At 56.7% G+C, this 23,648-nt stretch overlaps 3 protein-coding genes across 6 annotated transcripts in view; 1 reads left to right on the forward strand and 2 right to left on the reverse strand.

The window, feature by feature from the left end:
- Positions 1–571: 571 nt before the first annotated feature.
- On the reverse strand, positions 572–16,597 carry Mob3a (MOB kinase activator 3A). 3 transcript variants are annotated; one of them, XM_021648851.2, is made up of 5 exons: positions 16,359–16,597; positions 11,057–11,136; positions 7,005–7,495; positions 4,261–4,463; positions 572–2,748 (listed from the first exon to the last, which is right to left on the reverse strand). In XM_021648851.2, the coding sequence occupies exons 3-5, from the start codon at positions 7,423–7,425 to the stop codon at positions 2,719–2,721; spliced, it is 654 nt and encodes a 217-aa protein (XP_021504526.1). In that variant the 5' UTR covers positions 7,426–7,495; positions 11,057–11,136; positions 16,359–16,597; the 3' UTR covers positions 572–2,718. The 3 variants fall into 3 exon arrangements, with proteins under 3 accessions (XP_021504526.1, XP_021504527.1, XP_021504528.1); XM_021648852.2 differs by having other exon boundaries at positions 11,057–11,240; XM_021648853.2 differs by lacking the exon at positions 11,057–11,136.
- A 324-nt stretch (positions 16,598–16,921) lies between these two features.
- On the forward strand, positions 16,922–19,762 carry Izumo4 (IZUMO family member 4). 2 transcript variants are annotated; one of them, XR_009587163.1, is made up of 10 exons: positions 16,922–17,286; positions 17,375–17,455; positions 17,555–17,626; positions 18,028–18,054; positions 18,162–18,237; positions 18,351–18,398; positions 18,488–18,502; positions 18,667–18,743; positions 19,048–19,062; positions 19,439–19,762. XR_009587163.1 is itself a non-coding variant. In XM_021648888.2 (10 exons), exons 1-10 carry the CDS (start codon positions 17,043–17,045, stop codon positions 19,524–19,526), a joined length of 684 nt encoding a protein of 227 aa, XP_021504563.1. In that variant the 5' UTR covers positions 16,922–17,042; the 3' UTR covers positions 19,527–19,762. The 2 variants fall into 2 exon arrangements, 1 of the variants encoding a protein (XP_021504563.1); XM_021648888.2 differs by having other exon boundaries at positions 18,726–18,743.
- A 2,400-nt stretch (positions 19,763–22,162) lies between these two features.
- Ap3d1 (adaptor related protein complex 3 subunit delta 1) overlaps positions 22,163–23,648 on the reverse strand; it is a 34,245-nt gene continuing 32,759 nt past the window's right edge. The window contains exons 30-31 of the mRNA XM_021648863.2: positions 23,555–23,634; positions 22,163–23,182 (exon numbers count right to left, since the gene is read on the reverse strand). Coding sequence (XP_021504538.1) covers positions 23,087–23,182; positions 23,555–23,634 — 176 coding nt within the window. The 3' untranslated portion in view covers positions 22,163–23,086. The remainder of the gene's footprint in view (positions 23,183–23,554; positions 23,635–23,648) is intronic.

Raw genomic sequence — 23,648 nt, forward strand, 5'->3', positions numbered from 1 at the left:
GGCCGGGGAGCTTGCTTAGCTCACACTGGACACACAAGCCTTCAGTAGCTGCTCCAACAAGGCACGTAGGGAAAGCCTGTCACCCCACGCCATGGGAGACCGAAGCAGAAGGGTCATCATGAATTCGGGATGTCAGTGAATACTGACACTAGGAAGAGCTAAACAGGAGCCCTCTCTAAACCAAGCTCTTGTTGCCATCTACAGCCGTAATATACGCACGGAAAGGGACTCAGGCCGTGGTCTAGACTGCATGCTTTTCAATAAAACAGAGGGGCCGGGGGCGTGGCCGGGGCGAGCCCCGCCCAGAACCCCCCACTGGGGGCCCGAGGGCGTGGCCAGGGGTGGAGCTTTCGCCTAGAATCTCCCGGTGCGGTGCTGAGGTCCTGGCTCAGGGTCAGCACTAAAAACGGACTCCCTGTCCTCCACGCATCACACACATTCACTCACCAACAGGAAACTCTATCGCAAAAGAAAAACGAAACCTGTCAGCTACCCGTCTCGAGCGCGTTCTGCGTCGCTCAGGTCCTCTCGGGCTACCCTGGCCCTCTCGCAGGAACGGCAGCCAGCAGCATGAAGAGGACCGCTTTATTTAAGAATAAAGGCTGGCAGGGCTGTGGGGTGGGGAGGCGGGCGGACCCCTCCCCGCGCTGCTGGCATGCCCCGCAGTGGCCAAGTCCCGCAGGTGAGATACATTCAGTCAGGCCTGAGGGGGCTGGTCCCCGGGTTTCTCCAGGGCGGGGCACTGGCGCAGAGACTCCTGGAGGCCCCGGGGTACCTCTTAGGCTCCGGGCTCAGGCATGGACATTTTGTTAACTGCACTCAGTTTGGTGGCAGCCTCAGTTCGGGGAGAACAACCGGGGCTTTTCACAGTGCAGGGGTCTCAAGGGGAGGGCCAAGAGGGTCAAAGGCTGGTGCGGGGACGTCACAGCCCGCCCCACCCTCCGTGGCATGGCAGGGTGGTCCGCTGCAGTTTGGTCCTGTGCTCCACAGGGACCACGCACAAAGTTTTGCTACACAATCGGCTGCCACCGAAGAAGGAAATGTCCCTGCTGCCACCCTCCGGGGAACTCCACATCCAGCGCCTAGTGGAAGCCACGTGAGAATTAATCAGCGGATTCCAGGATGCGCTGGACACTTCCCCAGAGGGCAGCCACTAGAAAGTGGTTAAGGATTTTCTCTAAAACCTCCAGGTGGGCTGGGTGTGGTGATGCAGGTCTTGAGTCCCAGCACTCAGAAGGCAGATGCAGGCAGATCTTTTAAGTTTGACGCCAGCTCGGTCTAAAAAATGAATCCCAGGACAGCCAGGGCTACACAGGTCTCCTATCTCGAAAACAAAACAACAACAACAACAAAAAAACCCATTTTTTCTGAATGGACTGAGTGTGCTGTCTTTATATGCTTTAACTGAACACTTGAGAGGCAGAGGCAGGAGTATCTATCTCTGTGAGTTCAAAACCAGCCTGGGCTACATGGTAAGTTCCAGGCCAATCAGAGCTACACAGTGACCCCCTGTGTAAAAATCAAAACCAACAATGTAAAAAGAGAGATAAAAGGAGACAGCGACCTCCACGACAGAATTGGCCTGTGTGTGTGTTTGTGCAGACGCACATGAAGGTCAGGGGTGGACCGTGGTTGCCTTTCCCTCACTCTGCACCCCAGCGACCCCAGGTCCGCCTCTCTGAGGCTGGACTTGCAAGTGTCACCACCTGGCTTTCCGTGGGTGCAGGGTCGTATGTGTGTACTCAGGGTTATGCAGCAAACACTGTCTCACTGAGCTGTCCCTCGGTTTGTTTTGCAACACGGTTTCTCTGTGTAGCCCTCGCTGTCCTGGAACTTGCAGCTGGCCTCTAACTCAGAGACCCCCTCTTCACCTCTTCCTCTCTAGTACTGGAATTACAGGCATGTGCCACCACTGTAATTCCCCCCCCCCATTTTTTTCCCCACCAAGACAGAATTTCTCTGTGTAGCCCTGGCTGTCCTGGACTCACTTTTGTAGACCAGGCTGGCCTTGAACTCACAGAGATCCTCATGCATCCGCCTCCTAAGTGCTACGATTGCAGATATACAACACTGTGCCTGGCTTTCCTTTTTTTTTAAAGACAGTCCTGTTATGGAGCCTGGCTGGCCTGGCCCTCAGTGTGTAGGTTAGGGTGGCCTGGATCCCAGGCATGCAGTCTGTGTCCCCTTCCTGACCTGCAGAGACCCTTCAGAACACCCGCCACTGGGACTCTCACCCTGGGGTGCTGGAGAGGTACGCCCAGCAGGGCTGGGGCAAGGAGGGCTGGCATGTTGGCATATCTTTGGAGGTATGACGGCTGCCCACGTGGCTACCCACACACAATGTGGCTCTAACCAGAGGAGATCGGAGCCACCTCCCCTTCCAGGCTGTGAGAGAAGCACTGGCCGCGCGTACCAAGGTCATGGCCTCAAGGGCAAACAGAGAAGGGACAAGGGGTGGGTGGCAATGGCTCAAGATTGTGCCTCGTGCCAGAGGCCGTGGCACAAACACAGTGTAAACCCAGGGGCTGAAAGCACACAGTGTCCAGAATTCCAGTTCAGCCCCTGGAGGCAGGCCAGGAACAGGTTAGAGTCGGAGGGCTCACAGTCACCAAGAGGGGAGGAAGCCAGGGTCCCGCTGCTCCTCTGTGGCTGAGGGAGTGATGCCGTGGAGACACAGGCTGCACAGAGCTGGCACGGCCTTGGCGGCCGGAGGGGCCCTCAGTGACACATCCGTGAGGTCATCTCCTTCTGCAGAGACAAGGTGGAGTGAGCAGACAGGAGGCATGTGGGGCACAGATGGGGAACGGAGGGGGAGCAAAGGCCTCACACAACCCAAAACACGCAAGAAACTGGACCGGAGAGGGGGCGGGCAGCTCCCTGGGAGGCTCAGAGAGCTTGTGCCTCTGAGTAGGGCCGGGTGGACATGTGCTGTGATTAAGCCTGGTAAGTGTACCGTGGACCAACACGACTTACTAGAAAGGTCAGCAGTGGGAAGTGGACAAGCTACTGTCTGTAAGAGCCGGGGACGGTGGCGGCACCTGTCACTGCGGCACTCAGGAGGTAGGGGCAGGAGGATCAGGAGTTCAAGGCCAGCCTAGGCTACATGAGATTCTGTCTCAGAACAAACACTCCAGCCTGCTGCTTGCACATGCCTTTAATCCCAGTGCTTAGGGTTGCAGAGGCAGGAGGATCTCTCACCTGAAAGCTGTCATGTGATCGTCATGTACATGTCATGGCAGTCATGTTCATACACGGGAATACACAACATAAATAAACAAAAATATAACACGATTAAAAGATCACAGGGCTGGAGAGATGGCTCAACAGTTAAAAGCCCTGGCTGTTCCAGCAGAGAGCCAAGGTTCAGTTCCCAGCACCCACACGGAGCCTCACAAATGTCTGAAACTTCAGTTTCTGGGGATCTGAGGCTCTCTTCTGACCTCAGTGGGCACCGCACACATGTGGTGTACCAACAGAAGCACAGGTGACACAGCACACACAGAAAATAAGAGTAAGTGAGGTCAAGCCGGGCAGGGGTGGCGCACAGCTTTGATCCCAGCACTCGGGAGGCAGAGGCAGGCTGATCTCTGTGAGTTCCAGGCCAGGCTGGTCTGCACAGTGACCCAGTAAACAAACATACAGACAAGCAAGCAAACAGATAAAATTCTTTTTAAACAAAGAAAAGACAAATGTTTTGTTTTTCAAGATAGGGTTTCTGTGTGTAGCCCTGGCTGTCCTGAAACTTCATAGACTGGGCTGGCCTCTGCCTCCCTGAGTGCTGGAACTAAAGGTGTACACCACCATGACCAGCTGAAAGGACAAAAATAAAAGCAGACTGTGGCCAAGCCTGATGGCACAGGACTATGGTCCAAGCACTTGGGATCCTGAGGCAGGAGAACCACCTCAAGTTCCAGCAGGTGTAGGCTATGTGGTAAACCACAGGCCAGGCCTGGGTTACGGAATCTAAAACAGGATGAAATAAAAAGAAATCAACCCATCAGTAAGTAAGTAGCCCTGGTCTCTAGGAGTGGGGGCACGGCTGTCCACCCTGGGCAGGTCCCCAGCGTGTCCCCGCCGCACGCTGTGAGCCACGCGGGATGGGATGACCACAGGGCACCCTCTCTGCTGTGGTGAACTGGAACATCTGGGACTTCTGTGTTCTGGGGGGCTATGCAGGAGACGCCTGCTGTGGCCCCTCCCAACTCCCCTCCCCGCTGGTGCCCGAGCGCACACTCGCGCGCACTCGCGCACCCCGCTCACCAGGGGCTCCAGCTCCTTGGGGTCGATGAGGCCGAACTCGGTGACGAAGTAGTAAAAGTGCTTGTAGCAGGTGTTGACGTGCGCCTCGGAGCCCATCTGCGCGATGCGGTCAAAGTGGTGGATGTAGACGTGGACGAACACGCGGAACAGCCGAGACAGGATCTTGCGCACTGCCTGCAGGAAGTTCTTGGGGAACGGTGTGCCTGGGGGTGGGCGGAGGGGCCGGGAAGAACAGCTTTCAGCACAGCTGGCCTGACACCCCCAGAACCCCCCTCAGCCCGACATGTGCTCTGCCTTGAGCCCCAGCGATGAGAACATATGAGCCTCAGAGAGGTCGAGGCACAGGCTGGACGTCACACAGCCTGTGGCCCCATCCTAGCTTCCACCGGAAGCGGGCAGCACCCACCGTGTGCCCGGGAGCGTTCCCCTCAGTGATCAGTGATGTGCCACTGCATTCTGACCACCTTCCCCTTCCGAGGCGAAGTCCCCTCAGCCTGGCAGCTGCCACCCTGCCGCAGCCCACTCCATACGGCCCTGAGGGTGCCAACCACACGGCACGTGTGTGTCCCGGGACGCGGGGGCGGCCGAGCCAGCAGCAGTGTGACTGGGTTCCTAACAGCAGCAACATTATTATGACGTAGCAATGAAAATCACCTTGCGATTGAGCTGTTTTAAAGGGCTGTGGCCTCAGGAAGGCTGAGAACCCTGCTCTGGAAGGTGAAGGCAAGCAGCAGCCAGCACCGGGCCCTGCGCTCACTGAATGAGGCCACAAAGGTCACTACTTCCTGGTCCCTACAGTGGCAGAAGGGAGTCTGAAGGCGGCCTCGAGCTGAGGACCTTCAGCTGGGGCCAGGATTACCCAGTGCTCAGTGTCACCACGGGGTGCTCAGAGGAAGCAGGGAGGGCACCAGGCAGGAGGCTGTGCCAGCTCTGAGGATGGAGGAAGGGGCCTTTCTACCCTGCGCCAGGCAGGATGTAAGCTCCATGCAGACTCAGGCTGGGAACTAGCTGCTGGGAGCGGCCAAGGAAGCCCAGTGACGCTCTCGCTTTCCCTTTATTATGTTTTGCTGCTGTTTTCCTTCCTTCCTTCCTTCCTTCCTTCCTTCCTTCCTTCCTTCCTTCCTCCCTCCCTCCCTCCCTCCCTCCTCCCCTCCCTCCCTCCCTCCCTCCCTCCCTCCCTCCCTCCCTCCCTCCCTCCCTCCCTCCCTCCCTCCCTCCCTCCCTCCCTCCCTCCCTCCCTCCCTCCCTCCTTCCTTCCTTCCTTCCTTCCTTCCTTCCTTCCTTCATTGTTTTTTCTGAGACAAGGTCTCACTATGTAGCCATTGCCCTGACCTCAGAGATCTTCCTGCCTCTGCCTCCAGAATGTTGGAACTAAAGGTGATCACCACCATCACCTGGTTCTGTGGGGGAGTCTCTTGACTGGACCACCCCCTGGGCCACACTGTCCGGTGGCAGCCCACACAAAAGGGCGTGGAGGAGGAAGCTTTTGCTTTCTGCCTGCTCGCCCTCACTCTTGCTGGCGGGTTCGTCTACCCTGCTGCGGAGGCATTCCTTCGCTCGTGATAGAACCTCTTCAGGATTCCAGTGCAGACCGAAGAGCAGCTGAGGCATCTAGAATCCTGGACTGAACAACTATGGGATTCTTGGCTTTTCTGTCAGGAGACAGCCATTGCTGGACGAGACAGACGCCAACCTATAAGCCACACTAACATACTCCCTCTATATACATATTTTACTCTTAGCAGTTCTATTCCTCTAGAGAACCTGCTGAGCCATGTCAGTAGCCCCAGGCCTGGTTTAAACTATCCACTTTAGAGTATGAATAAAAGCAAGGTGTGGGGTCACATGCCTTGATCAGGATGGATAGAGGGGCAGGTTGATCTCTGAAAGTTTGGGGCCAGCGTGATCTACATAGCAAACTGAGGCCAGCCAGTGCTATGCAGTGAGACCATGTCTCAAATAAATGAACAAATGGGTAAGTAAAATCCAAAACAAATGATCAAATGTGAATAAAGAGCCAGGTATGGCACAGTTCTGTCTTCTCAGCATTTGGGGAGGTCTGAGGCAGGAAGGTCAGGAGTTCAAGACCAGCCTCAGCTACACACCAAGTTCAAGGCCAACTTAGGCTACTGAAGCTTTGTCAAAATGAAAATAAAAAAACAAACCAAAACAAAAAAATAAGGGGCTGGAGGGAAGGCCAAGTTGGAAAATGCTGACGTCTTAAACATGAGAGCCTGAACTGCCGGGTGTGGTGGCTCACGCCTGTGATCCCAGCATTCGGGAGCAGAGGCAGGCAGATCGCTGTGAATTCGAGGCCAGCCTGCTCTACAAATCGAGCCCAGGACAGCCAAGGCTACACAGTGAAACCCTGTCTCAAAAAAACCAAAAAATAAAAAATAAAAAAATAAAAAAAATCATCATGCAATCCAGTGGCGGTGCACACCTTTAGTCCCAGCACTTGGGAGGCAGAGGCAGGTGGGTCTGAGTTCCAGGCCAGTATGAGCAAGGTACAGGACAGCCAGGGCTACACAGTGAGACCCTGTCTCAAAAAACCAAAAATAAACAGACAGACACTACCACGCAGGGTTAGAAGAACGCCCAGTGGTTAACGGCGCGCGCAGAGGCGCAGGGCCAGTTCCCAGCACCCATGCATGGGGCAGCCGGTGGCTCCAGTCCCAGGCATCCCACGCCTTCCCTAACCTTCGCTGGCTCTTGCACATTGTGCGGAACAGGCACACACTCACCGACATTGGTGGGGAAGATGTCCTCGTTGTTGATCTGCACCTCGATCCAGTCCATGAGCAGGTCCATGTAGCGGGGCGCCGACAGCGCCGTGGGCTTCCGGAAGCGCTGCTCGTCCTGCCAGCGGTACTCGTACTTGGGGCCCCCGGACATGACCGGGCAGGACTGCTCGGTGCAGCCATCGCTGATGGTGCCGTAGATGAGGTTGACGCGGTTGAAGAAGTCCACCACGTGCACGGCCACCCAGTCGTGGAGGTCCTCGCCGGGGGGCAGCTGCACGGCCAGCCGCAGGTCCAGCCCCGCGTTCAGCGACGCCTGCGCACGCTTGTGGAGCTCGAAGCGCTGAGTGCCGGGCTCGAACTTGCGCTTGGGCCTGAACGTCTTGTCCTTGTTGAACACTTGCTTCAGGAAAGGGTTAGACATCTTAGTGGCACCTGAACCTCAGAGTGGGCAGCGGAGAACACAGCGCGATTGGCAACTGTCCCCTGGAGGCCTGAAACAGGAAAGGACAGCGTGAGGGCTGGGCCTGTGCACAGGCCTGTCAGCCCAGCACCCGGGAGGCGGAGCAGGAGGACTGCCCCAAACTACAGAGCAGCCTGGGCTGCAGGGTAAGGATCTGGGAGCTGTGTAAGCACAGGGACTTTTTCCAAGTGTCTGCACTACAAACAAAGGTCATGCTTGCAGACTTGTGGCAGGGAACGGCCTCGCCACAAGGGGCAGGGTTCTAGGGACACATGGTCATGTGACACCGAGTGATGGCCTCGGAGGTGCCTGTATCCTCCCCTGGCCTGACTGCTCCCTCAGGAAACATGGGGAACACGTGGAGGTGACAAGAACAGACGGTGTGGCCTGCAGATGCAGAGCTTGGGCTGTGACCTGCGCAGTGTCTGTACAGCATGAGGAAGAGTCCTGACACAAGGTCATCCAGCATTAGCTGCCCGCCCTACACCCACTGAGCAGACTTCAGACACACCGGGGGGCCTTGCCCTTCGCTGTGCCAGGGGAGGCATGCTGCACCCTGCTCCCTGAGATGAGCCAGGGTCGACTTGAGCTGGACCTTGGGGTGTGGCCATGAAATGAACCAAGGGTACTAGGGAACTGGAGAGACAGGGGCACACAAATGGGGAAGTGGAGGGGGCAGGGGAGCAGCAGGAGGTGTGGGCTGGCCCCACCCAAGACAGGCAGCCCCACCTCAGTCGCAGGAAATAACTTGTGTGGGGTTTTTGGAGACAGGCTCTCATGTGGCCCGGGCTGGCCTCCAACTGGCTCTGCAGCAAAGGCTGACCACCGAGTCACTGATCCTCCTGCTTCCCCGTCCTGAGTGCCGGGATGCCAGGCACCTTGCCACATAATGCAACACTCACGATGCTCCCGTCCGTCCTCAGCACGTTTCCTTTGTTCTTAAATGGTTTGTGGGCACTATGTTGTACCTGCCGGGACCCTCGAGGAGAGTGGACAGGAAGTGGCTTTGTGAAAGCTGAGGAAGGGACATTATAATTCACGGGATGACAGGAGGTTCTGGAATTAAGGGGTGGTAATGGAGCAAGGCATGGTGGCACTCACCTGTAATGCCAGCACTCAGGGAGGCAGAGGCAGGTGGAGCTCTATGAGTTCGAGGCTAGCCTGGTCTACCAAGCCAAGGCTACCAAGAAACCCTGTCTCAGAAAAAAAAAAAAAGGTAGTGGCTGTACTATTTAGCCTGTATTTAATACTGTCTTATCTGCCTTAGACCTGTGAATGAGCCCCAGGGCACATGAATTAGAATGTCAGCAAAAGTGCAGCAAACCACTCAGACTGCTCTGGGCGCCGGAAATGAAGGAGCAAAGATTGCTTCCCTGGGGCTCATGCTGGGTCAACTGCTCCCTTCAGAACCTGACAGGCAACAGCACTACAGGGGAAATCTAGACAATAAGGGTATAAACCGAGCATGGAGGCTCATGCCCATGATCCCAGCACACAGGCAGAGACAGAACAATTACATACTACATACCTACATACCTCGTTCCAGGCCACCCCTGGCTATACGAGACCCCGTCACACAAAAACAAAACATGGGCTTCCCATGGAGTTGCACACCTATGACCCCAGCACTCTGGGACAGAGGCATGTGGCGCGCTGTGAATTCAAAGCCATCCTGGTCTACAGAGTGAGCCCATCTCAAAATAAATGAAAAACAAAGCGCAGTTTCACAGCTGTCTGACAGACCCGGGGGGGGGGGGGGGGGAATCACAGTTCCCTGGAGGCAGGCACCTGTGGGCCAAGAGTCTGTGGACCCCAGAGGCCTGAACTTCCCCACAGCAGCCACACCACCCTCACCCCACGTCAGCAGCCCCTGGTTCACACCTGAGTAGGCACTGAGGACTTCACAGCCTTGTGAGGAGATGCCACCTGCATCTTAGACAGGCCCTGAGGCGCACAGTGGCCACCGAGCCAGATGTGTGGGGCAAGCTTGGTCACGTAGCATGGGGAAGCAGCATCCCTGTCCATCCCGCCCGCTGCACACCGGGACAGCTCAGGACACTCAACCATCCCCACCACGACCAGGGTCCCCCAGAAGTGACCAGGCAGCCATCCCCTCACCAAGGACCCTCCAGGCGGGAGGCTGACAGCTGCCTGGTAGGCCCCACGGCATATGGGAGGAGCCGTGGCTGGGCAGTGATAGCAGGCTGTGTGGGCTCAAGTGTCAGCCGCCTCGGGCCTGCACATACTTCAGGAATCTACTGACACATGCTGTCAGCACTGGGTCTCTCCCAGCTCCGGTGTCTTCCTGCTTCAGCGCCAAGCAGTGTTCGGCCTCCCCGGGAGGCATGGAGTTAAAAGAAGCCACCACCTCTTCCTTTCATGTGGCTGAACCAGGGCCTCAAGTAGCCCAGGTAGCCGGGGTTGGCCTTTATCCCCCGTCATCTCGTCTCTACCGTCCCAGGCGGAGCCTTGGTGGCCTGGCCTTCAGAACTAGGCAGCATACGGCCCATTCCCACTGGCATCAGGGAGACAGCGCTGTGCCATGCCCTTCACTGCAACTGTCACCTGCCCAGCACCTCTGCCAGCCAGTCCTGCAGGCCCTGCCCACGGCTGGCCATCTGAACACCTCACAGCCATCCTGACTCAACAAGCCTCAGTTTACAGTGGCTGCTGCTGGGGGCAGGGCTGAGTCTCCTGGGTCCTGCCTGGCCTCTGGCTTGTGCTGAGGGGAGCGGGGCCAGCTACTACCTGCTGGTGGCCGCCCATCTTCCTCAGGGCTTTCCTGGGGACAGTTTGGGGGATTCCCCTCAATGCTGTCACCAAGCTGTGGCAAGCAGGAGGTGGGGCCACCATGGGGAGGTGGGAAAGGTCCTCTGGGGCCTCCCTGCTCTATCTGCCTCTGTGTGATAGATACCAGCTCTGGGTTTGGCCGAAAGGGACTTTGGGAAGAAAAAAACCCTCTCAGCCAGCTCTCACCCCCTCCATCGGCCCAGGCCAACAAGATTCTGAAACTTTCATTTCTGTGCGTCTTAGGTTTTACTTTGAGACATGGCCTTTAAGTGCCTGGGCTGGCTTTAAACTCATAGTGTAGCTCAGGCTGGTCCTGAGTCTCCATCCTCCTGCTGCAGTCTCCTACCAGCTAGGCTGATACCATCACACCTGCTTGCTCTGGGTCTTCTGCCTGCCTTCTGTACTCCCAAGACTGTTACAGAAACTGAAGTGGCAGAAGGCCTCATGGAGTGCCTCTCCCACATCTGCGTCCTCTTAGAAGTGGGAGGGGTTTGTTTTGTTTTAAGGAAGTAAATCCTTCCTTCCTTCCTTCCAGTCCTGGAATTCGCTTTGTAGACCAGGCTAGACTCAAGCTCAGGGAGCTGTCTATTTCTGCCTCCCGAGTGCCATGCTGGAATTAAAAGAATTAAAAGTGTGCGCCATGCTGCCCCAGCAAAAATTTTCTAGGAACTCTGGGGCTGTGTGGAGCCCCTATTAAAATCAATGGCTTTTTAACAGGAACAAAGGCTCTCAGCACAGAGCCCCAGGCCGGCCCCAGCCTGTCACCCTCCCGCCCCACAGTCCCCGGGCACTGTCTGGATACCTCCTCTCAGGTCCTCTTAGGGAACTTCCGACAGCCACTCAGAACTGGATGCCAGCACCTCGGGCCTCTTCTCTGTCCCACTGATGAAGAGGACATGACAGACACTTAGAACCTTCTGCAAGGTCATGAGGTGAGCTGAGCCTCTCTTCTACCCCAGCACCCACACACTCCTCTTCCTCCCTTTCTGAAAACAAAACAAGAAAACAGAGCACTAAGTAATGAGGCTCTGACCCGCCCAGGCTGGGGCACAGGAGCCCAGGGTCACCCATTTCCTTCCGGACGTTTCCACATCCTGTCACTGCCTTGGGGACAGGCCCAAGCTGGTTCCATGTCCTCACTCTGTGGCAGGGCAGCCCAGAACCTGAACAAAGCACAGCCTCAAGGCTACCTCCACACAGAATGGGTTACTGGGGGTGGCTGGGGGGAAGGAACTGAGTCTTGGGGTTAACACCCAGCACCCCAACAAAGACAAAACAAAAGTGAAATGAGGCCTCTGTACACTGCCTGTTTTGTTTTTTTGAGACAGGGTTTCTCTGTTTAGCCTTGAGTGTCCTAGACTTGCTTTGTAGACAGGCTGGCCTCCATCTCACAGAGATCTGCTTGCCTCTGCCTCCCTGAGTGCAGGGAGCACAGGCGTGCACCACCATGCCTGGCTGCATTGCCTGTTTTGATTCTGCAGGCTATGCCACGATTTCTGAGCCCCACTGGGGTGGGAATACATCCTGGAGCTTTAGAGGGGACCTCTGTAACAATGGGACCTTACTACAGGGCAGCAGGCACAGGCCTATTCAATTTTCTTTTCTTCTTCTTCTTCTTTTTTTTTTTTTTGTTTTGTTTTGTTTTGAGGATGAGGCCTCAAAGTATAGCCCAGGCTAGACTAGAACTTGCTGTCTTCCCCAGTGTTTGTTTATAACAGCGTACACTCTGGTTTTCTGATCTAAATACAACTACCTTCCGGTAACCAAGCCGCAGGGGCGGAGCCCCACCTGGAATCCCCAGAGAGGGGCTGGGGGCATGGCCAGGGGTGAGTGCTTGACCAGAATGTGTTCAAGGATTCCATATCCCAGTTCCACCAGGGTAAAGAAAAGAGGGCAAGGAGAGGGAGCCATGGGCATAGGAAGGCCTTCAGAAAAGGGAAGTGCTCCTCTGTGGGACTCAACTGCACACTCCTCTTGCTGTAACAGTTTTCCCCTTTCAGGTTCTGGGCATTTTTGAGAAAGCCAGATCTGTTCCCAGCTGCCGGGGATTCCTGAGAACTTCCCTGGGTGAAAGCCAAGCTTTCGGAGCGGAGGGGACTTCCACAGCCTGGCCAGGCCCAAGTGTTTCCTTGGGGCACCAGCTGCCCATGACCCACCCGGGCTTTCCCTAGCAGGGGGTTCCTGCTGGAAGTGTGCATGTGAGCGGGCCAGCCCACCCGGAGACCGTCACACGCTCACACTGTGTTTGGCACTGTGCTTGGCTCTGGCTTTTCAGACAGCGCCTCAGGTAGCCCTGCTCTTCCTGCCCCTCCCTCGAGGCTAGGCTGACAGACTTGCCCCACCGTGCCCGGCTTTTGAAGTGGCAGTTTGCGAGCTTCCTGCGAGATGAATAACAGGGTCTTGTGGGTTTACACATGGAGCTGGGGAGAAGAAAAAAATTAAGCAGGGGCCAGTGGGTGAAGGCCCCGGTCACAGCCTGGGAAACTGAGTCCCACGGGAAGCCATATGGAGGAAGGATAGACTAGGCGCTTCCCTGTCAGCTCCTCCTGTACTAAAGAAATGAAGAAATAGATAGATGAACGCAGGTTTCTTTAAGGCAACAGACACAAACTAAAGCAGCTTCACCATTGCTGGGGGGGGGGCTGCTCACACCCCTGGCTCCACAGGCCCTCAGTGCAAGGCAGAGCCGGCGGGAGAGCAGGCCCCTTCCCAGTGAGGCCCTATGCACAGCTGCAAACTCAGGTCACGGGAGACCACACCCTTACCCCTGTGGCTGAAACCCGGCCTACCTCACACTCAGCTGTGCTGCAAAACCAAAACCTCTCCTGCCATGGCAGCACTTGGAAAGCTGAGGCAGGAGGATCGCTTGGGCTGAGAGCTCTGGGCCAAGCTACACCCCACAGCAAGATGCTGTTGTCTTTAAAAAACAATAAATACAGTTGGGTAGTGGTGGTGCACACCTTTAATCTCAGCACTCAGGACGCAGAGGCAGGTGGATCTCCGAGTTCGAGGCCAGCCTGGTCTACAGAGTGAGTTCAGAAAAGCTAGGGATACACAGAGGAACCCTGTCTTGAAAAAAAAAAAAAAAAAAAAAAGAACAACCAAGGCTACACAGTAAGACCACGTCTTGGAAACTAAGTAACTAATCCATGCAGGTTCCAGGCACTTGCTGCAGAGGCCTGGAGCCCTGACTCCACTCTGCGGAGTCTCACTTCCATGGTGAAGAGACCAGCTGTCAGAAGTTGTCCCGCCACCCTCACCAGCCAAGTGGAACACACCACACGGACATAGCCAGTAGTGAACTCACGGCCACCCTCCTGCCGCTCCTCCCCAGTGCCAGCCACCACCTGGCCTCTTTTTCCTTTGTTTGTTTAGGTTTCTGCCAGCTCTCACTGTTGTCACTACTACACTATCATCACCATGGGCACACGGACGAGGGGAGTGCATGGGGGCTGAGGACAGCCTGAGGGGTCAGCTCTCTCCTCTCATCTGAGGGCCTCTTGGGGTGTCTGCCCTAACCCTTGTGTTTTGTTTCTTTTGTACGCGCCTGTGGGGTGGACACTGAGATGGACTCTCATGTAAGCAGACATTCATTTCCCTCGTGCGGGTATGAGTGCTTGCCTGCATGCACCTGTGTGCACAGCCACTGGACCCCCTGGGCTGCACTTCCAGGGGCTCCTGAGCGCCTCCCGGGGGCTGAGACCTGAGCCCGGGTCCTTGAAGAAGTAGTAGGTGCTCACGCCGCTGCTCTCTGCAGCCCTTCGCTAGTCAGTTCCTAAACGTGATGCAGGAGATTTAAGGTTGGTGTTTGCCTTTTCGGTGCTGTGGACGGAACCAAGGCCCACCAAGGAAGCAGTCTCCACCAGGCTCTGTCCTAGGCCTGTCTTTTTCTCTTTCCTTATTTTTTCATTTAAAATTTGTAGTTTATGGCCAGGCTTGGTGACCCATGCCTGTAATCCCAGCACTCTGGAGGCAGAGGCAGACGGGTCTCTGTGAGTTCGAGGACAGCCTGGTCTACAGAGTGAGTCCAGGACAGCCAGGACTTCATTAAACAGAGAAACCCTGTCTCGGGAAAACAAAACAAAACAAAACAATGACAAAAGAAGGGCTGGAGCCATGGCTCTGGGCCTAAGAGCACTGACTGCTCTTGCAAAGGGCTGGGGTTCGGATCCCAGCACTCCCGAGGTGGCTCACAACTGCATGTGATCAAGTTGCAGGGGACCCGATACCCCTTCTGACTTCCTGGGGCTCCTACAGGCAGGTGGCACACGTACAATCAGGCTCACACACATACACAATACATGAATATAAAAACTCTACATATCTTGGGTCAAAGGGCATGTCGTCCATATTGAACGGAAACTGAAGACCATCCCGCCCCAGCACCCTACACTGTCATCCTGCTTTCAGTAAGCACACAGGCTGACTGGGGCCTCTGCCCCAGGTACTGGTCCCACACAGAGGAAATTCAAACCAGCTGTTTCTATCACTCTCAGTCCATCCTAACACTGAATAATTAATTCTAGGGCTGGAGAGATGGCTCGGTAGATAAGAGCATCAGTGGCTCTTCTGGAAGACCTGGGTTCAATTCCCAGCACCCACATGGCAGCTCACAACTGTAACTCTTATTCCTGACAACCTTATACTGACACACATACAGGCAAAACAACAACGTACATTAAAAAAATAAATAGAAAATAGGAAAATTAATTGTACTTTGGAGCCGTGCTTATCTTTCATTCCCCTCCAATACTGGGGAGGAACACAGGCCCTTGCATATCCTAAATTAATGTTCTGCTGCTAAGCCATGCCCTCAGGCCCCCACTGGGGGATTCTAGGCCGGGGCTCCAGGCGTGACCACGTGCCCAACCCTTTCGCTCTTTTTGAGATGAGGTTTCACTAAGTGGCCCAGGCTGCCCTTGAATTTAAGTGTAACTATAGTGGATCAAGGTAGAGAGAGGACAGCCGTCAAGGAGCCCCGGCGTGGAACTCTCACGCCTTGTCACCACTCTACAAACAGCAGACTGTAGTTCACTGAGTTTTAATAATGTGCCCTGGACAGGTGAGGCTAAGAACCTAGCTTCCAGAAACTCTCAGACCTTGCCCTTGTCAACAGATAAGTCTGTGCTTCCTTTTGCATCTGTCTCCAAGTCTCCAGCTAACACATCTCTGAAGCTGTGTCACTTCCAGAACTATCCAGCAGTTCCTCCATGCTAAAGGAAGTGCTGGCCTGAGAGGAGAGTCCTTACTGTCAACCTCAGGGAACTTGAGCGTTCAGGGGTGCCTATGATCCAAGACTGGAGGAGGTGTGGAAGGAACCTAAGACTGGGTAGACACTGAAGACGCTGTCTCCGTGTCCTCCCCACCCCCCAAACCCTGAGCTCCCAATTTTGCATAATGGTAACACAAGGATAATGAGGTAATTACTAGGATACAAGTGGGCTCTGGAAGATGCAAAAACGACCTCTGCCACGCCTCATACTATGCCAAATCTTCGCTTTGAATGCAGGCACTTTATTCTATGGAGCCCAGGGAAAGGAGGAGGAGGGACCAGGAAATGGAAAGGCAATGGTACAGGCCTCTAATCCCAGCGTTCGGGAGGCAGAGGCGAGGGGGTGGAGGGGGGAGGGGGGGGAGAAGGAGGAGGAGAAGAAGCTGCCCCCAAAGTTAACTTTCTGTAATCTGTTTTCGAATCTCTCCTTTTCACTGGCTTTTCCTGTTTGTTTGTTTGTTTGTTTGTTTGTTTGTTTGTTTTTGGCGGGGGAGCGATGAGGCAGGAGCAGGGATGGAAACCAGGGCTTTTCTACATACAAGGCAAATGTTTCGTCCCTGAACAAGAGCCCAGACCTTCAGTGGATTTCTATCGGAAACGTCGTTTCAAAGAGATGAGTCAGGCGGTTGACGGACGGAGGATCCGACCCGGGAGCTGAAGGCCAGCCTATGCTACCCGAGACCTCAGATTTTAAAAGGGGAGTTTGCGGTCCACGACTCACTGTCCCCTCCTTTTGACAGATCCAGGTCCCCACCACCCACTTTGGGCCTCTGGACAAAGTCATCCCGAGGGATGGAGCCCCGCCGCCCGCCTCCGCCCCCCGAGCACGCACCTGGCCTGAGGACCGCCACCGCCCGTCCGGACTGCCGCTCGCCTGGCTGTGGGCCGCGCCCGCAGAGGGACACGCCCGCGGAGGGACACGCCGCCAACCCCTCCCGGCCGCGCCCGCGGGCCGGATTCTTCCCTTAAAGGAGCAGGGCCCGGACGGAGGCGTGGCGGCCGAGCTTCCGACGGCGCCGTAGAAAAGGCGGGCGCCGACGGAAAGCGCGGCCGCACCCCGGAGACCAGGCCGGGCGCTGCTCATTGGCTGCAGTCACTACGGCTGAGGGGCGGCACCAGGCCCTGGCGCCCGCGTGAGCCCTGCGGAACCAATACGGGGGCGGGGGCGGAGCCTGGAGGTAGACTGGCGTTGCCAGTGACCAATCGTAACAGGACTCTGGCCAGGTCTGGGGCAGAGCCAGGTTCGGGGGCGGAGCCAGGCCTGGGACCGAGGTGGGGGCAGAGGGTGGGGGCGGGGGACAGGCAGGAGGTCGGGGAGAGCCGCCAGAGGGCGGAACCAGGCTGGGGCAGGGGCGGAGCCGTTCCGTGGGCAGGCCCGGCCTGAGGGCGGGGCCAGGGCGGGGATGGCGCGGCTGGGTCCGGAGCGCGCGCCGTTGGTTGGTGCGGCGTGACGGGCGCGGCGCGGGCGGCGCCGTTGGTTGGTGCGCGGCTGGAGGGCGCGGCGCTGGCGGCGCCGATGGATGGGCAGGGCCGGCCGGGCCAGGCCCTGGCCATGCTGCTGTGCCTGGGCATGACAGCGGCGCTGGCCCTGGGCTGTCTGCACTGCGACCCCAATTTCTCGGAGAAGTTCTCCTTCTATCGCCACCACGTGAACCTCAAGTCCTGGTGGGTGGGTGACATCCCTGTGTCGGGGGTGCTGCTCTCCGAGTGGAGCCAGAACACGATGAAGGAGCTACACCTGGCCATCCCCGCTGAGATCAGTGAGCGGCGGAGCCCATCCCAGGGTCAGAAGAGCAGCGGGGACCAGGGCGGGGCCGCTCATGTGCTTCCTCTTCCTCCCGCCCTCAGCCCACGAGAAGCTGGAGCAAGTGGCAGGAGCCGTGTACCAGAGGATGGACCAGCTGTACCAGGGGAAGATGTACTTCCCAGGTAAAGAAAATAAGTAAATAGATGAAAGGAAACCGAGATGGGGCCTGTGCGTGCCGCCAGGCAACTGAGCTGGACCACCTGCTGTGACTCCCACCTCAGGGTATTTTCCCAATGAGCTGCGGGCCATCTTCCGGGAGCAAGTGCGCCTCATCCAGAACGCCATCATAGAAAGTGAGCAGTGGGCTCCACAGGGGAAACAGTGCCTGTGGCCGCCTGCGCTTCAGGGCTGGCCCTGGAAATGGGGTTCAGGAGGGAGCGGCTCCGCAGGAGGGGCCCTTTGCATGAATGGTCACCAGCATCCCCGTCACCTGCTCACATCTGTCAAAACACCCTTCCCCTAGACTGGCCCCCTGTGGCACTGGAGGACCCCTTCCAACTTTTATAAAATGCATGCGGCACATGCCTGTAATCCTAGCACTCTGGAATGAGGGAAGAAGGCAAAGGGATTGTCAGCCTAGACTAACTTCTCTGTGCCAGGCTAGCCTGGGCTACAAAAACAGAAGTGGGGCTGAGGTCTTGAGCTCTGGGCCTTGTCAGAAGGCCCCGTCCTATTGTGTCCTCCCCCTCCCCAGGCCGCATCGACTGTCAGCGTCACTGTGGTAAGTGAACCACGGTCCAGGCTGAGGGACACAGTGGCAAGGACCCAGGCTGGGTGCGGGTGGGGGGAAGGACAGGGGAGCCTGTGGCTGCCTCCCATGTATCGTAGGCATCTACCGGTATGAGACCATCTCCTGCATCAACTGCACAGACTCACAAGGCATCTGCTTTGGCTACTACTGCAAGTATGGCTCAGCCACAAATTCCACCGCCCCTGGGATCCCATGATCGTTACCTGGACAGGGGAGGGGACCTGGGCCTTGGGGATACCCCATCACCAAGCCCTGTGTCCCCCCAGGACATCGGCACAGTGGAGGTCAGCTGTACAGGGCCTTCTGAGTTACATGTGAGCTGGGGCTTCTTGGGCACCAGGACCCAGAGAGGGGGACATGAAGACCGCTTGGTCCCCTGACTCCAAACCTGCTGTCGTTGTAGACATACCTGGCACAAGTAAGTTCCTGCTCGATTCCGAGGTGAGGCAGTGTGTGCCTTAGGTGAAGGCTCGAAGCCTGTGGAGGCGCAGGAGGACCTCGCCCTCAGCCCTCAAGGGTCTCCAAGCTCACCTGGAGGAAGGGGGCAGACTGTCCTGGCTGAAAGGTCCTCATGAAACCTAGGGCTACCCCAAGTTGGTGGCAGACCTGGAGGGTCTAACTGGAGTCCCATTCTATTTCAGACAGGATGTAGGCACCAGGTGAGATCAGGCCTTCCACTGGAGAGGGGGGAACAGGGAGGGAGGGAGGGGAGGATGGGAAGGAGGGAGGGGGGATGGGGTGATGATGGGGAGGATAGGTGAGGTGTGGAAAGGGCGAAGGAGGAGGGGAGGGGAGGAGCAAGGGAGGGATGGAGGAGGTCTTTTGGGTCAGTGAGTGGGGGGGGATGCTGGGCAGGGCTGTGTGCCTAGGGGCACACTGGACATCTGTTATCACACCCACCTGTGTGGCTACTGCGTGAACCATGCTGTCTTCCTTCTGTACGGCCTCACCTTGGATGTGCAGAATCATCCCAGCCTTGTGAGTGAGCTGGGAAATAAGGCTACAAAGAAGCAGGTGGCCTGGGGAGAGCACAGAACTCCAAGTCAAGTGACCTCTTTACCACCCCAGAGCCCACCCCCTCATGCCCTAATAAGGCCTGAAATTGTGGGTAGGGGAGGGTTGGGTGAGCCCCCCTGCACCCCACAGCACTCAGGAGGACTCAAGAACAGGGGACCAGGGGCAGCCATGCATACCTTAGTCCTCGCCTTCCAGGAGGCTGAGGCAGGAGGAGCTCAAGTCTCGAACAGGAACTAGCGTGGGACTGTACTGGGGCCTGAGAGGCAGCCTAGGAAGGGAGGCAGAAGGGCAAACAACAGGCAATGGGCTCAGGTAACCTCCTCCTCCTCCCACAAAGCCTTTCACATACCATAAAGTGTCTGGAACCACAGCACCTGATCCACCTGACCTTGGAGAATGCCTCTGAGTGTCTGACCCAGCACTGACAGAGGCTGCCCGCCTGCAGCCGCGAGGGGGCTCAACCACACTGTTGCAGACTGTTCCCCTGGGAGAGGCTTGCCACTGCCTGCCGTGGGTGGGTCACCTCCCCCCACTCCCATGGAGCCCGGGCTGGGCCGGGGCAGGGGAGGGCAAGGAGAAGGGCTCGTGTATAGAGAGTGGCCCCCCTACCCCCGGCAGGGCCCTCAGGGATATTTTGATTAAAGTGCCCTGACATTTCTCATGAAGAGCAATTCTTTTCTGCCAGATCTGGCTGGCACAGGCTTCCTTGGTGGTGGCGTGGGCTTCGCCTGAACGTGGTGGTGTGCCGGTGTGGGGATCCCACTCTCCTACCCATGGAGGGAGGAATCCAACAGCCTGGCTGGTAGCTGCAACACCTCCCTCAGGGTCCAGGGGGTCTGAATTTATCCTGCTCTTCCTGAGTGACTCTGAGGAGGGTTGCAGAAGGGCTGTGGAGGCGAGATTGGCCTGGAGCACACCAGGTAGCAGAGCCCTTGAGCTCCTGATGGTTTCACCTCCACTTCCTCAGTGCTGAGTGACAGGCTGCCTGCTGGGCCTTCCTGAGCCCAGGTCCTGCCCTCCTTTGAAATAAAGCCTCAGCCCATAGGCCCAGGCTGCCATGAACTGTTCTTTCAGCCTTAGGGTGGTGATGCAGCAGAGATAAAAGCTGGGGCAGGTCAGTGTGTGACACAGGTCAGGAGACAGGCGGGCCGCACCACACAGAGCCTAGCAGCGGGTGACCAGAGCTGGGAGATGATGTGGGAGATGCAGGGGCTTGTGCCTCAAGACTCTTGAGTTGGTCTGGTATCCTCCACCTGGTTTCCTTGCTGCCTTTAGTGTCCTCTGGTGCCACACTGGCAGGGGTGCAAGTGTCCCTGTGCACCCCTGCAGTTCTTGCTCAAACAGGAGAGGCTGCAGGTTAGTGGGGGGGGGTGTGGGGGTGTTACAAGGAATACACTACATGGCAGCATCTAGAGTCCTCTCTTCCTTCAAGGGACTGGACGTAGGGCAGTCTGAACGGGACAAACTAATAGGAACAATGGGTATTGTGTTGGGAGCGGAAGCTGCTACATTCTATGGCCAGAGCAACAGTCAGCCATACTGCAATTACCAGTGCTGCTGTGGCTCCTGGCTAGGGCTGGTAGGGTGCAGCGGGACAAGGCGCTGCATGGCACTTGAGAGACAGCATGGCCTCAGGTGGCACACTGGCTAGGGCCTTGGGCACAGCAGCATGTTGGGATTTATGCTGCAGTTGACAGGGCTTAGAGTTCACTGGCTGACGAAGGTGTGGCTTCTTCCCTTGTCCCCATCAATGAGGTTACAGGGAGCAGCTGAGCCACAGCAAGGGCCTTTTCTAATCCATGATCTTGTTCTGGCCCCTCACAGCTTGACAGGAGCAGTCAGGAGACCAGGCTGGCCTTGAACTCACACAGATCTGCCTTCTGTGTGCTGGGATGCCAACTAATGTACTCTGTTTTGAATCTGAAGGGGAAAGGAAGCCTGGCGTGGGGGAGCACGCCTGTCACTCAGCACTTGGGAGGTGGAGGTCAAAGTCCCTCCAGCAGTCTGCCTAGCATCCGCCTGGGCCTCAGAGGGCTGTGTGCGGCCCACTGCCGTCTTCCCTGTGTCCCCACAGTGTTCTCTGGCTAAACCTGCTCCAAAATGGGGTCCATGTCTGTCCCGTCTCCTGGCTCCTCAGACCAGGGCTCAGCTCCAGTGTCTACCATGGTCCTGGTATTTACCTTAGAGCCAGGGTCTAAAGACAGACTTCCTCAGCCAGGTGTGGCAGGGCACACCTTTAATCCCAGCACTTGGGAGGCAGAGGCAGAGCCAGGTGGATCTCTGAGTTTGAGGCCAGCCTGGGCTACAAAGCAAAGTCTAGGGCAGCCAGGACAGGGCTACACAGAGAAACCCTGTCTCAGAAGACTGAAAAAAAAAAAAAAAAAAAGGACAGACTTCCTCATGGGGCCCAGGGGCCACACATCCCCACCTTGGATGTGTCTGCAGTTCTCATGTCTGTGCTGCTGGAATGTATCTCTGAGTAATCTGTTGATGGTGGCCAGCTCCAGACTTGTCACCAAGTGAGGCTTCAGGCTTCTGGGTGTACACTTGTCATCTGTGGCTCCTGCCTCGCCCCCTCCAGGTTTTTTTTGGTTATTGTTGTTTTCTTTTTGAGACAGGGTTTCTCTCTGTAGCCTTGACTGTCCTGGAACTCATTTTGTAGAACTCAAACTCTGCCTCCAGAGCGCTGGGATTAAAGGTGTGAGTCACCACAAATATTTTTTTTTTAAACAGGGGAAATCAGGGAGATGGTTTGGTGGGAAAAGGCAGTTGCTGCACAGGCCCAGAAACCTGAGTTGGAGTTCTCGTGAGTGGAGGCAGGAAGCTGGCCCAGCCTGCAAATTCAGTGAGAGGCCATTTCCACGGAGTAAGATGGTGCAGGGCCGCACTGCCCTCTGGCTCTGCACTCACACACACACACACACACACACACACAAAGGTGGGTGGTGGCACCCATGGCTGGAGGTCGGGGGAAGGCACTGACCTGAGCCACCTGAGCCCCAGCGGCCTAAATGGCATACTGGGGACTGCTCAAGGGCACCACGGGCACACAACACACAGATGTTTTGAGACTCTTTATTGGGTCATTGTGACACCGATCGTCAGCAGCGTGATATATCTCTCTTCACATGGGAATGTCGACAGCAAATCAATCATGGAACATCATAGAGCTGGAGGGTCATGTGGGGTCGGTAACAGAGTACTACATGCTAAAGTGACAGTCATCCTCGAAGGAACAGCCAGAATGTCTGTAGACACTGTCACCTCTGAGGAAGGCTCAGCTTGTGCCCAGCTAACCAGCTGTAGGGAGTCTCCAGGTTGGGGTCCTCTGACTCTGCCTAGGAACGGCTGGGGGAGCGAGCACTCCCAGGATGCACCCCTCCACAGCTAGGCAAGTGCAGGGACACACCCATGATGTGTAGGGACAAACTGAGGGGCATCGGTTGCCCTTCTCCACTGACCCCCAGGACAGACCAGAACTCTGTTGAACAGAAGAAACCAAAGGGCCACCCCTGCTGTCAGCAGCTTTGCTGCGGGCCACCCGCTTTGTCCGTATCTGGCCACGCAGGCTCTGGGGAAAGGCAGAACAGCTCGCCTAGTCACTTCTCCACAGGCACCACCCACTGGGCCATTTGGGAACAGCAGCAGTTGGAAGGGTTCCTCCAGAGGCCGCATGGGGACAGAAGAGCGAGGTCATGACAGCCTCACTGTTTGCTCTAAGCCTGGAGCCCCCACAGCCACCATCAAGAATGGGGAGCGGAACCGAGAGCCCCTTGCTGGCTAGGGTTGGGGTGGCCTTCCTTGCCAAAGGAGTGTGGGTTGGAATAAAAAAAAGGATAATAAAATAAATTGATGCAACATAGGACCTCAGGGTCACACAGTGGAGGCCGGTGGCATTAAATTAATGCTGGGTGTGGGGACAGTGCACAAAGGAGGGGCAAGACCCATCACACTGCGGTCTGCTGGGCGTCCTGGGCTCCACCATTCAGCACTGGGCCAGCGTGGTCTTCATTTCCTCCAGCAGGCTGCTGAGCAGTGTGGCATCACTGCACTTCCCGTCCACGGACACAGAGCTCTCACCCTAGGGCACAGCCACATGTACATACTGCCCATGCTTGTGCTGGGGCCGGGGCACACAGGGCTGCAAATGCCACTCCTTCTACCCAGCTGACCTAGACCTCATTTTACTGTTTGAAGCTAGGTAGCCTGAAGGCCTGGAGCAAAGCAAGCCCTGCCTCAGTCTGCAGAGTGCTGGGATGCCAGGTGAGCAGCGCACAGTCCACTAGGCTCTCAGACAGTGCTGAGGTCACCCTTCCCTTCCTCTTGCCTTGTGTCCCAAACACAGCAGCGTCTGGAGGGCCTGGTGCAACTGTGGGAGGCCTGGTCTAACTGGGGAGACAGCTGCACTCTTGGGATGGGAACCTGGGGGAACGGCCGTGGGCTAGGAGCTCACCTTCTTCACCAGCAGGCAGACATGGTGGCCCTGGATGGAGCGGCTGTACATGGAGGCACAGGAGTCTACTCGCTCCACAACTGCAACAGACAGG

Source organism: Meriones unguiculatus, chromosome 17 (assembly GCF_030254825.1).
Source record: "Meriones unguiculatus strain TT.TT164.6M chromosome 17, Bangor_MerUng_6.1, whole genome shotgun sequence".
Lineage (NCBI taxonomy): Eukaryota > Metazoa > Chordata > Mammalia > Rodentia > Muridae > Meriones > Meriones unguiculatus.

Coding starts and splice junctions, on each gene's coding strand:
- Mob3a (XM_021648853.2), bottom strand. CDS start 7,425: ATGTCTAACCCTTTCCTGAAGCAAGTGTTCAACAAGGACAAGACGTTC. Junction 4,464..7,004: donor CATCTTCCCCACCAATGTCG/GTGAGTGTGTGC, acceptor GCCCACCCCCAG/GCACACCGTTCCCCAAGAAC. Junction 2,749..4,260: donor CCAAGGAGCTGGAGCCCCTG/GTGAGCGGGGTG, acceptor TTGTCTCTGCAG/AAGGAGATGACCTCACGGAT.
- Izumo4 (XM_021648888.2), top strand. CDS start 17,043: ATGGATGGGCAGGGCCGGCCGGGCCAGGCCCTGGCCATGCTGCTGTGC. Junction 17,627..18,027: donor CCAGAACGCCATCATAGAAA/GTGAGCAGTGGG, acceptor CCCCCTCCCCAG/GCCGCATCGACTGTCAGCGT. Junction 18,238..18,350: donor TGCTTTGGCTACTACTGCAA/GTATGGCTCAGC, acceptor GTGTCCCCCCAG/GACATCGGCACAGTGGAGGT.